Below are 12,294 nucleotides of genomic sequence, written 5' to 3' on the forward strand. Positions count from 1 at the left end.
AGCTTTTTCTCTCCCAGTTATAATGAAAAATGCCGTTATGGCTCCGTCAAGGGCTAAGAGTGGCAAGACTAGCTTTTAAGGGATGCTAAATGAACTATAAAATGAGAGCTTCAGTCTTAGGTCGACACTTTATTTTACTAAAGTTCTCTCACTGGACACCTGAGTGATTTGACACGTTGTTGTGTGTTTGATGTTTTTATATTAAAATGCCACGAGACTCTAAATTCTATAACACTAAAGGCTTGACAGCAAATCTGTTTATCTCTGTCACAGCTGCCTAATGGAACCACTCACTGAGTAACACTTATTGTGACTTTTGTGAAACTGACACAGATCCTACACACACTCTCTCTCTCTCCCATTATTCCTTTCTGTTTCTGTTTGTGCTTTCAAAAACCTCCCTTTGTCTGTATAGTATTAAAAACAAAATCTAAAGCCAGACATTGTTTTAAGCTACATTTTCAAGCACCTTAACCAAAAGCTTATTTTTCATTTGTATAGATTTAGATGGGTTATAAATTGATGTTAGGGAATAAACAAATGCTTTCCATTGACACTTTCAAAGCTCTGGGTGGTCTTTGGCTGTCACTGTCTTTGTCTAATGATCAACATAACAGAGGGCATTTATGCATACTGGACACTTTAGTGGGTACGCCTTGCTAGGTCTATGTTGGACCTCCTTTTCCCTTCAGAACAGTCTTAATTCTTCATGGCTTCAACAAGGTACTGGAAACAGTCCCCATTTTGCTCCATGTTGATATGATAGCATCACACAAGCACTATTTTACCACATTACCTAGAAGTGCTCTATTTGATTTGAGAGGCCAAAATGTTCCAAGAAAATATCCCACTCTACACCACCAGCAGCAACCTGAACCATAAATACAAGGTAGGATGGATCCATGCTTTTATTTTGTTTACGCTAAATTCTAACCCTACCATCTGAATGTTGTGGCAGAAATCAAGACTCGTCAGACCAGGCATCGTTTTTCCAGTCTTTGTCCTGCTGTGGTCTTCTGCTGCTGTAGCCCATCTACATCAAGCTTCAACCTGTTGTGTATTTTGAGATGCTCTTCTGCATACTTTGGTTGTAACAAAGGGTTTTTTGAGTTACTGTTGCCCGTCTTCTGTGGTCAGAGCCTCAGTTGTGTGCCTGATATAACCATATTAATAATAGCCGCTCTTAGTGACATCAGACAGAGCCAAAAGTATCAAAACTTGTAGAAACTTTGGCTTCTATATGTTGATCCGTTGATCAACATCAATATATGTTGATCCATTGATCAACATCCATCCATCGCATCCATCTGTATAACAGTATATATGGGAGAAAAAATAACCCTGAATTACCCCGCGGTTTTAGATGCATTGCAGATCCCCCTTAAAGAACTTGAATATATAATAAAAACGTCTGTAATGTTTCATACAAGTTATAAACAAAAGAAGACATTGGCCATGGACATATTTGAGTTAAGCACCCATAATCTTTGTTTTTGAGTTTCATGTACAGGGGGCTCCAGAAATCATGCTTAATGAGCAATTAGAGCCAAAAAAATACTTTCATTTGGAACCACTCCTCGAACATCACACTGGATCAGCTTCTCCCATGTGGATTAGTGGTTTGTAACCTCAGACAGGGTCCAAAGAAATCTTAATACACAACCTAACACCATGACACTAGATGTTTTGAAAACTGTGTTTACTTGACAACATGGGCTATTTTCTCACACCGCTTTGTATTTTGCATGTGCAATCGCGTGAGGCTGAAGGGAAGGAGAGCAATCAATGATGGACACAGGGAATGAAGTATGGAAGTTGGGAGGGAGAGAAAACAAGTAAAGGTCTGGCAGGAGTTTGGAAGAAAATGCAGCTGGTGGAAGAATGAGTCTGTCCAAGTTTTTGTATTTTTTTCCCCCCAGATCTCTGTCACCCTTTTGCTTCCAGTGCAGTCCCACCCCCCTTCAAAAGCTTAGTGTGTGTGTAAATGTGGTTCCATACATACCGCTATTCATGTTTGTATGTGTGGTTAGCAGATCTTGGTATTAAAGCTCAGTGACCCTGGAAGACAAGTAGGCCAGTACCCTCCCTCATTCATGCTCTGTCATTTATCTGTGTCTGATTGGCCCATTTTTTTCTCATTGCAGCATTTTGTTGTAGCAGAATTGTTACTTTTTCATTCCATGTATAAGAGGAACACATAAACGATGCTTTACTTACTTTAAAGCTTTTGGTAGATGGGCTAAATGGAATGGGTCTCAGAATTTTTCCTTTGTTAAAACAGAGCTTTTTTGATTTTCCTTATTTTCTGTCATGACTCTTATAATCATTAATGCTCAAGTTATAAAAATAACAACATCAATGAACGTGCGAGTAATCTTTGATCTTAAAAATGCTCTAATGTTGAGTTTCAGGAAGTTTTTTCGAACCCTTTCTCCCAGTGATGTCAGTGAGAGTAGAGAGGGCCCATTATGGTCGCCACATTGGTTGTTTTGTGAGCCAACTGTGACATCACCACAGCCCTGCCACCATTTATACAGCCACCGAGGGCGCTCCAGACTTGCCGCTGTGAGCACAGAGGCCCCACCCACCTCCTGTTGAAACCTTCTGTTTGAGAGGGGCATCCAGTCAGATGAAAGCTGGCTAATAAGGGAGGTGAAGGATATAAAAGAGCTGGTTTCAAATAGTGGATGAAGCGAGTGTCTTTGTAAAGATCCACTTTGAGTTAAATAAGGTTTATTTTGAACCGTGAGTGATGCAAAGCTACATTATTAGAGTCTAAGAATTATTCTGGAAATGAGCGTAATAGATTTCTTTCAAGTCTGTAAAGCCCATCTTTGCTCTCATAATAGCTTTAACTCATCATCTCAGTGATTCCACAAGTTGTTGTAAATATTCTTTCTGGTAAATACTGACTTGACAGCATCACTTCCTTTCTTCGGAGTCGCCAGCTGCATTTTCATGCTGTAAATCTTTTTTGTCTGCCATGTCCCAAAGGGCTTCTTTTGGATTCAGATTCTGGACTAAACGCATTGCCTTATGAAATTTATGACACTGGTGTGAGGAAAACAGTTTTCCTTTCAAGCTGTAGTGCAATTTAATATTAAAAGTAGTCATTTCAAGATGGTAAAGAAGTGAGAAGGTGATGCAACTTCTATTTAAACTCAAAACCATGATGATTGGTATTAAGGGGCTCATAATTTGCCACATAAATATTTCCCTCACATTAATCACCACTTCCACCATCTTGTATTAATCTTATATTAATGTTTTGTTCTGCACTGTTTCCACTGAAAGTTATGAAGTGTACTTCCTATAAGAGGGCTGGGGGCATGGGGCGCACCAAATTAGGCTTTGTTAGTCAAACATGTTTGAAGAGAGTACGGATCATCTAGTTTAGTACAGTCTTAGCCGTCGGCCAACAGCTGATTTAGAGCTTTTGTAGTAAAAGACTTTTGTTAGAGAAAAAATACTCTAATGTGAAATATGACCTATGACACCATACTGATACTGGCTAAAAATACTTTATCCCATGCAATACATGTTTTTTTAACCATAGTGTAGTGGTTAACACATTCAGTTAACACACAAAGGATGTGTGTCTCCTCCCTGCTTCAAGACCGGCCTAAATATTTATGCCAAATCAATAATATAGATCCATCTACTGCGACCCCTTAGAAATAAGAGACCAGCCAAAGGAAGCTTTTTTAAAAGCATATTTTAAAGAACATGTGTGTTATATTTAAGATGCATAATCAAATGAACCCAGCAGCATAGATCTATGCCCAACTGTAAAAATGTTTTCAGAGCAACAGCTCAACACAGAATCAAATTCGCAAAAAAACCAACAAATTCGTCTTTCCACTGTAAATGCGTTCATTTATATGCAACATGCACTTTTATATAACAAATGATATTGTTGCACTATATTTTCAAATAACTGAAGAACAGTTGAATGACATCATGATAGTGGAGTGTTTCTGAGGTCATGCTTACCTTTTTGTTTTTTCTCTTTCTGCCATCTCTATAAGTCCTTGAGACATCTTGAATTATATTATTGATAATATTGATTTTTATTTATTTATTTATTTATTTATTTTTACTGACTGTGCAGAATTGATTTGATTAATTTGGATGATGGGTCTCTTATATTTAATGATGCCTAACTTGAAAAATGAAGGCAAGGAAAACTAGCTTTAAGTGTGATACATTTTCGTTAAATTTCCTGTGGTAAAGGCTCTCTGACAGTGGTATTTTTCTCTGTGTGAGTGTGTGAACATATCGTTAGTGTAAGAATTTACAGATTTACAGGCAATGAAAACAAGTCTGTTACTGTGAATATAAATATACTGAGAAATAATAAAAATGTCAAGGTAGAGGCTGAGAAATCAGCTCATTTAGGAACATATATAACATATATAACGATTTAGAAAGGAAATACTTTTCATGCAACTGAAAATGGTTTCCAGCTCAAATGTCACACTGTCATTTTTAGTGATAATTAATACGCCAAATGTCCAATTTCCCAGCAGGCCTGTGTGTGGCCTTGGAAGAAAAAAAACTAGAACCTTTGAGTGTATCTGTCTCTTTGTATGTTCAGACATAAGTCTTTGAATGATTAAGATGAAAAAGTAATATCACATGGCCAACATCAAAGAGAGCCGCAGGGAAGGTTGTGCCTTCAAAGTCAAATTCATTACTCACTGCTAAACATTGATGAGTTATCATTTGATTGAGCTGCAGCATTTGGGTTTTTTTTTTTCCCTTGAGTCATAACTAGATACGCACATGCACTCATCTGCGTCATCAGCCGACACAATTTTTATTTTTTTTAATAGTTTTTCTCTTCCTTTTAAGAATTTTCCACACATTCCCTCAGATGTTCTGGTTCAATTTGCTCTCTGTAGCAGTAATAACAACAAAAATAATGATTGATAACACAGACCATGCTGGTTTAGCTGAGGTGTTTCTCTTTCGAGCACTAATGTGATTTTCCTGCCGTGTGTGTAATTTTTTTCGGAGTGTATATGTGCTCGCCTGTGTTCTTGGCTTACTTGCTTGTGTGTAAGCCACTACTTTCCCACGTTGTGGAGTCGAGTCTCCCACAGGCATCCCTCCACGTCCCCCTCTCTCTCTTCTCCCTTTCTTTTCTTTCCCTTTCTTCTTCTCTCCTTCAGTCTCACTCCTCTCTCTCTTTCTTACCCCTCTCTCTGTTCTTCTCTGCACCTGTATTCAGTGCTTCAGCCCCAGCTGCTCCCGTCTCAGCTCTGCGCTTTTGGCTGGAGCCCATGTTGCACTTGGCATGTCCTCTGAGACCCTGGGGCCACACTTGACGTGTGAGGGCCAGACAGGCCCCCGCCCAGGGAAGGCCCCTGTGGCCAGAAGTTGAGAGCAGACGAATGAGAGGAGGCCTGTGGGCTGGAGAAAGACCTGCTGGAATTCTGGGAGTAATATGCTGACTCATTCTAAGGGCCTGCTGAACAAGACATTAAGAAAATTCAAGACAAAAAAGGGAAAAAAGGGAGGATTTTTAAAAAAAGAAGCAATGTGTAACTGTAACAGATATGTTATCTTTAATCATTTTGAAAAGAAATTCATGGGGAAAAGCTGTAATGCCAAGTGAGTCATGTTGTTACACAAAGAGGTTCATGATTGTGACATTTGTTCAGATGCTTTGGATTGAGCTGTAATCTCAAGAAACTCCAGGAACCTGTAACAGAAGTCTAACTTGTGAGGGTATAAAATGTTTTTTAAACCGTAATCTGTGGCACAATCAGCCAAATATTTATACATTTTATCAAGTTTCATTGGTGAGTCGTGAAGTGTTGAAGTCAAAGTTATGCCTCTCCCACTCATTTCTTGTTAACTTGAACTAATCTCTCGGAAATTTTACCAAGATGGTTGTCAAATGGCTCGAATTTCTTCTAGAAGACCTTTGTGATGCTGTAAGTAATGAATGAATGTTTTTATTGAACACTGTAAAACAATTATCAGTGTCAATCTTAATGAAGTCTTCAAGTTGGATTTTATTGTTGGTTCTTAATTACATATGCACTTGATGCAGTTTCCATCAGTTATGGTAAAATTGGAATTTCCAGAGTAATAACATCTTGGAACAAGGCAGGAGTCGATGAAGAATTTAAAAGTAAGAGCATGTTTGTCACTACGTCAAACACTTGGCCGCAACTGTCCACAGTGAATTGTTTTTGACTAAGAAGGTACTTACGGTTACTCCCATGTTTCCCCAAGAGATCACCAACGTGGATGGATCCTAATATTTAATTTGGCACAGGTTTTGATGCCAGTTGCTCTTCCTCAGCCAACCCACCCATTTATTTGAGCTACTGGCACTAGCACAGTAACTTTTTAAAAAATGTGTCTCCTCCCTATCTTAAACTGGGGAACTTTTTGCAAGTAAGGTGAATTTTTAATGATGACACGATGGAGCCACTGTAATTTTTGAGATTAGGATAAATCCCTGAAAAATATCTAATCCCCAAAAGGAACTGAGGCCATGATCCCCATATTGTGAACCCCAACTCATGTTGTGTATATGGTAAATTTCAGTATGTTGTTAGCATTGTGATGTTATCATTAACTTAGTGCTCCACTGTCGGAAGCTGCTAGCATGGCAGCTCTTTGTGTTGTTGTACTGTACTACACTAGATAATAAATTAATGATAACATAAGGTCTTAGTTATTAAATTAGAGTACACACAACAGGGTATTTGTAGCTTTTATACATATCAAAAAGTGGCTCTTGAGTTAGGGTTCGTTTTCCTTGATACCTTTTCATTTAATAACGTGCATGTGTGCAGTTTGTTGAGACAGAAACTGCAAAAGTTTCCATTGCACGCTGATTTTCCTGTCCAGGATCATCAAGCTTCTTGGGTTTCCCCAAATTCCCACACGCACCCAATCAGTTATTTGGACTATGACACCAAGTGGGATGTTGCTCTATAGAAATGTGAACACAGAAAAAAGGAAAGCTGTATATCTCTAAAGGCAGTTTCAGTTTTCTACAATTAGTCGTTGTACAAGACAAAGATGTCACTGTATTTACTTAGTATAGATATAAAAGGTTACGAAAAAATTAAATACAGTTTGGGAACCAGACTTGAGTCAAGACCCATTTCCATAAATCTTAACTGCTGCTATCCATTTGTGTCAACCACATATGGTGTTTGTATGTCCTCATGAGTATAAGTGTATATTGGCTGAGAAGAAAGCGAACAGCGCGGCGGATATTAAAAAAAAAAAACGTCTCTCTTCTCTTATTAGTTTTCCCACTATTTCTCTTTCCTTGTCCTCAGTCCAGCAGACATTCTCAGCCCTTCTCCTACTGACCCGAGAGGGGGGTATTACACACGCAGACCTCTAAATCTGCTCAGTGACAGCTCAGTCCCACTCTGTCAGGACCCAAAGAAAGAGAGAATAATCTATGTTTGGGGCAAGAAGAAAGAAGAGAGGATATATGTCCCTGCGCTTTGTTTTGCATGCCTGAGCTGAGATTCAATAGCACTGCATTTTTCAAGTGGTTGGCCAACAGGCTATTGTGTAGTAATTGACCCTGATGAAGTGGTGGGCCTTTAATTTGGAAATGGTGTAAACGGTGAGAATTGATAACTTGGCTCATTATGTTAGAGCCAGTTCTTTCCCTAGCATCTGTTTTTAAAGCGGATGTAAACCTTCGCTTAAGGGTAAGACGACACATTGATCGTCTAATGTCCTTTAATGTGCACTCCTGATCTGCCATATTTTGAGTTACTAGTTTCGTGATACATCTTCTCTTCTTGCTAATGTTTTTTTGTGGGGTTTTTTTAATTCCAGGTACCATTATCCTGTTCCTAAGATCTTCTATGTGCAGCTGTCTGTAGGGAGTCATGAGTTTATTGGTGAAGGACGCACTCGCCAAGCAGCCAGACACAACGCTGCCATGAAGGCCCTGCAAGCCCTCCGCAATGAACCCATCCCTGAGCGGCCACCACAGGTAAACACGCGGAAACACATAAAAACAGAAAGGTTACAATAACATTGCATATTTCCCAATGTTTAACCTGCACTTACTAAGTTCTACTGACTTCTGACTGAGTCTTATTGACTTACAGACAATTTTGGACAACCAAACTTGTGAATGTGATAACTTGAGAACAAGTTGATGGAAGATTTTTAATTCATACCATAGATGCATCTACTGAAAATCTCAGACAAGTTCCACTCTCAGTGACCTTGACCTCAAGGTCATAGGTCAGAGGTCATGTTTTCAGAAAATCTTCTGAATGTGATAACTTAAGAAGGAAGTCACCTAGGATTGGTAAATGGACTGGTTCTCATATAGGGCTCCTCTTCTCTGAGAATTCAGAGCGATTTTATGCAACTTGCCTCATTCACCCATTCATACAAACACTTTTTTTCTACACTTTTCCTATGTAAGTGCTTTCGAACATTCACACACCGATGCACGCTCCGGATGCATCAGAGAACAACTTGGGGTTTGTATTTTACCCAAGAATATTTGAAAATCGATACTACTGGTGCATCGAATGGGAGGCTGATGGGTAGCACTAGCAGCTGCCAGTATTTTTAAACATTATTATAGTTTTATTTTTGCATTTGGAGCTATTTATAAGAAACTGCAATAATTTCAAAAATTGTAACTGAGTAATAATAATCTTGCATAATGCTAAACTAGGGGAAACTGGTTGGACCTCATGACCATGTGCAATTAACTTGCGGTCTTGTTGCCTTTGAAATGGTTGCTCCGATGGGGACGAGTTTTGCGGCCACTCACAGTCAGAGCAAGACTGTGATGAAACAGCAATAAGACTCAATCGGACTGTGCCTTAGTGCAGAAATTAGATTCTCTTCATCTGAACATTCTGTGATTGTCTTACCTGGATGACCGAGCATGCATCAAGACAGTTGTACTGCCAGGTACACGCACAGAAAATCATGTTACCTGCTGACATCCAGAGTCCATCCAGGACCTCATAGATTTGAAACAGATTCAGAAATTCCTCTACAAATAGTGACGTAGTTCTCAGAGTTCATATTGAAATTGTTGAAAGCGACATTGAACTTTACTTTGATTTGGTTCAGAAGTAGGGTTGACTAGAGTTCAATGACTGGACAGTAGTCCTGTTGGTCTCGTCACTTTTTCTGAGAAAGTGTTTTCAATATCCAGTGTACTTTCTTTACAGTCTTTATCCTTATTCTGGTATACACACATGGAGTTGGCTCGTACTTATATTTGGGCATGTTGAAATACACTGAAAAAGAATTGAAACTAGTGGTGTTCAGTGCCATAAGTTTCCTACTAAACCGATACCAAATAAAAGCCCTGGCTGCTATTCATGATATAAATCTGATACCTGTTCTGTACAACAAGTATCACTGTCAGTATCAACGTGACGGGTATTGCTTTCACCTAGTGTAGCAGGACCTACTACAAAGGCAGTTTTGAGTACTTTAGTGGGTCTTTAAATGACTCTCTGGAGGTCTGGATGGATTTTAACATATAGATTCACAAAACCTTGCAGCTTTGAGAATCCTCCAGTTTTAAATATTTCTTCTGTATCAAAGTAATCCATTGGTAGCTGTCAGTCCATCCGATTATAGACAACTTAAGGGGAACATTCGGTTAAACTGGCAAACGTAATTTTCTAAAATGTACACAAATACAACACAAATCAACAGAATTCAGCTTTGAGAGCTTTGTACATGCTTTCCAGCACCCACGAGCACACAGTCTTGGACATCTTATGGTTGATTTCTAAGCTTTGGCAAAGCTAATAAACACTTAGATTGTTCCTCTGTTCTTTGGAGCCTCCTCTGCAGCTTTCATCCTACCCACTGTTATAAATGCCTTCGTTAATTAAAGGTGGAAGGATTTTTTCTTTATTTTGATTTGGTGTTGCTTAGAGGATGCTTCTAAATCATGTTTTGTAATATTTCTGCAGTTGCTAAGATGATTGCATATTCACCTTTCATCAGATTGAATCCAGATCCAACTCAGCTCTAATTACTCCAATGTACAATTTAAGCCCTGCAATCTCCATAGTTTTAGTTTGCACCTGGCACAGGGTTATTTTCTCTTCCCCTGTTTCTCTTTTCTTGTGCTTTTCTTTCTGCCTACTCCCAGCGTCATTGTACCTTTCCAGAGTTTCCCTCGGGCATAGCTGTTAACTGTTGTTATCATCTCCCACCGGAAATCAAATTACCCCATATCCTCACAGCCTGGCATCGCTGATGGTTATTCAAAACGCTTTGGCTCTTCTCACTTGCCTGCCTTGCTGTCTTGTGGCGTCGGCCTCCATAAATGAGCTCTTTGTTTGCTGCTGCTTCTGAGTCTTGATTTACAAATTGAGGAACATTCTGTCTACAGTATACGTCTTTCATTCTGTCTCTGCATGAGTCTGTGTGATCCTACATGTGTAAGTGGGCGCCCTCCGGCATAAAATGTTTCTTTTCACCACGGGCTGTCAAACCTTTATTTTGAGGAAGACCGCAGGTAAATATCAATGACACTGTAATTATACTGTTTATACACCAGTGGGGCAACAAGATATATTCCCGGGAATCATAAAACACCTGCAATTTTAATGATTAAATGCTTAAATGAATGACTATATCCCCACTAGTGAGTTTAGCTTTGAGCTAGCCTTCGTTTCTTTATACCGTGGTGGGAAATTGGGAAATAGGTGCAGTGACCTATTAGAACATGCAAACATGCAGGCCTGAACTCTCTTAGAAAAGCTTTCTTGTCATTTCTTTAAAGGCACAGTAAGTAATTTTTTTAGTTTCTTAATAGAAAAAACAGATACTATACTCATAAATATATGTTACCATATAAGTTACCTCTTTCACAAAAATGATGCATTCTCATAAACGTACTAGCCTCGAACCATGACAGAGACTCCACTGTAACTGTAGACCTCTCTCCTGACTCCCTCCATACATATTGACAGTGATGATAGGCCTGATGACTGTTCTTTTGTCCTCCACTTTATCAGTTTCCTCACATTTTTTTAAGGAGATACTGCACAACATGCTGGAGTTGGGACAAGTGTTTGGTTAGAAGTTATTTGTTGGTGCAAAAAGACATGGGAAGAAGAAGTGTTCTTTGTGTCAGGCTGCTCATAAAAAATTGTTTCTTTGCTAAATTGTATGTTATGTGTAGATGCACTCGTTCTTCCTTTGATTTAGGTACCAAATTAATTACACCTGAATGATCCATAGGTCAGTGTAAAGCGTCTTAACAAACAAAATATTCTCTGAATAGGTCAGGTAAATTGTAAAAGCAGGAAATGTCCAAAGAAAAACTTTGAATTCATCAAGACCGCTTTCAAAAATTACAAGAAAGCCTGGCTCCTTGAAACAAAGTTTAAAGAAATAACAGCTAGGTCAAGATTTTTGCACAGTTCTGTATATGCATGTTGCTTTGAGAAAAGTTAAAAGCTCAAGGTGCAAGCTCTGTGAAACAAACAAGCTTGCCTTTAATTTTACTGAATTTCATTTTCATCCTCTGGGAGCCTCTTCTTCCTATCCTTTGATGATCCTTTTTAAAATCAGTTGACCTAAATATAAAAATGAAATGTTTTTCTTCTTTTCATTCACAATAGCTACTTCAAGGTGATTGTTAATATCTGAGAGTTCTGTATGGGTTCTTGTTATACTTCTTATATTTATATACTATTATATAAATAGATGAATTGCTGGAATCAGAGTTAGCCCTCTATTTGTCTTTGTCACTGGAAGGTTGCCAGGTCTGCTTAGTCATTCCGGTTTGCACCCAAACTTATCGAGCAGCTTGTTAATGCAGCTTTGAGATTAATTCATGCTATTAATCAAATATATCAGTGAAACAGAAACGTGATCATGATAAATATGAATCCAAATTAGAACTGAAATGAGAGCAGTGGGAAAAAAATGAGATGAGCACTGAGTCACTTTCAAGTTTCTCTCATGTCCGTGTCTATACAGGGCATTAAGCACATTAGATATGTATTGTATAGTACAGCGGTGCTTATTTATTAGTTAGCCATAGTTGTGACTAATAAAAAATAAATACCAAACAAATCATTGTCACCACCTTTTATTTTTTTTAAACCTAACCAGCTCTCTAAGGTTCCCTTGAGGGAGTAAAACTGTGTCTTTAAAATGCTATTAATAATAATAATGGCATAAAAAAGCATTAAATTGCCTTAAATTAAATTCTGATTGGTTTTAAATGTTTTTTGTTTGTGTAGAGGGGGAATAAGTAGCATCATTGTGTGCTACTTATGCCCTCTCTACATA

At 38.5% G+C, this 12,294-nt stretch overlaps 1 protein-coding gene across 2 annotated transcripts in view; it reads left to right on the forward strand.

Annotated features, from left to right (window-relative positions):
* The window catches only part of stau2 (staufen double-stranded RNA binding protein 2), a 105,034-nt gene that overhangs the window by 15,263 nt on the left and 77,477 nt on the right, over positions 1 to 12,294 (forward strand). For both annotated transcript variants that reach the window (XM_084939197.1, XM_084939196.1), the window contains exon 6: positions 7,828 to 7,987. In XM_084939197.1, the coding sequence (XP_084795323.1) occupies positions 7,828 to 7,987 (160 nt within the window). The remainder of the gene's footprint in view (positions 1 to 7,827; positions 7,988 to 12,294) is intronic.

The sequence above is a fragment of the Perissodus microlepis genome, chromosome 9 (genome assembly GCF_051167445.1).
Source record: "Perissodus microlepis isolate ML-2025 ecotype Zambia chromosome 9, ASM5116744v1, whole genome shotgun sequence".
In the NCBI taxonomy this organism is placed as follows: Eukaryota; Metazoa; Chordata; class Actinopteri; order Cichliformes; family Cichlidae; genus Perissodus; species Perissodus microlepis.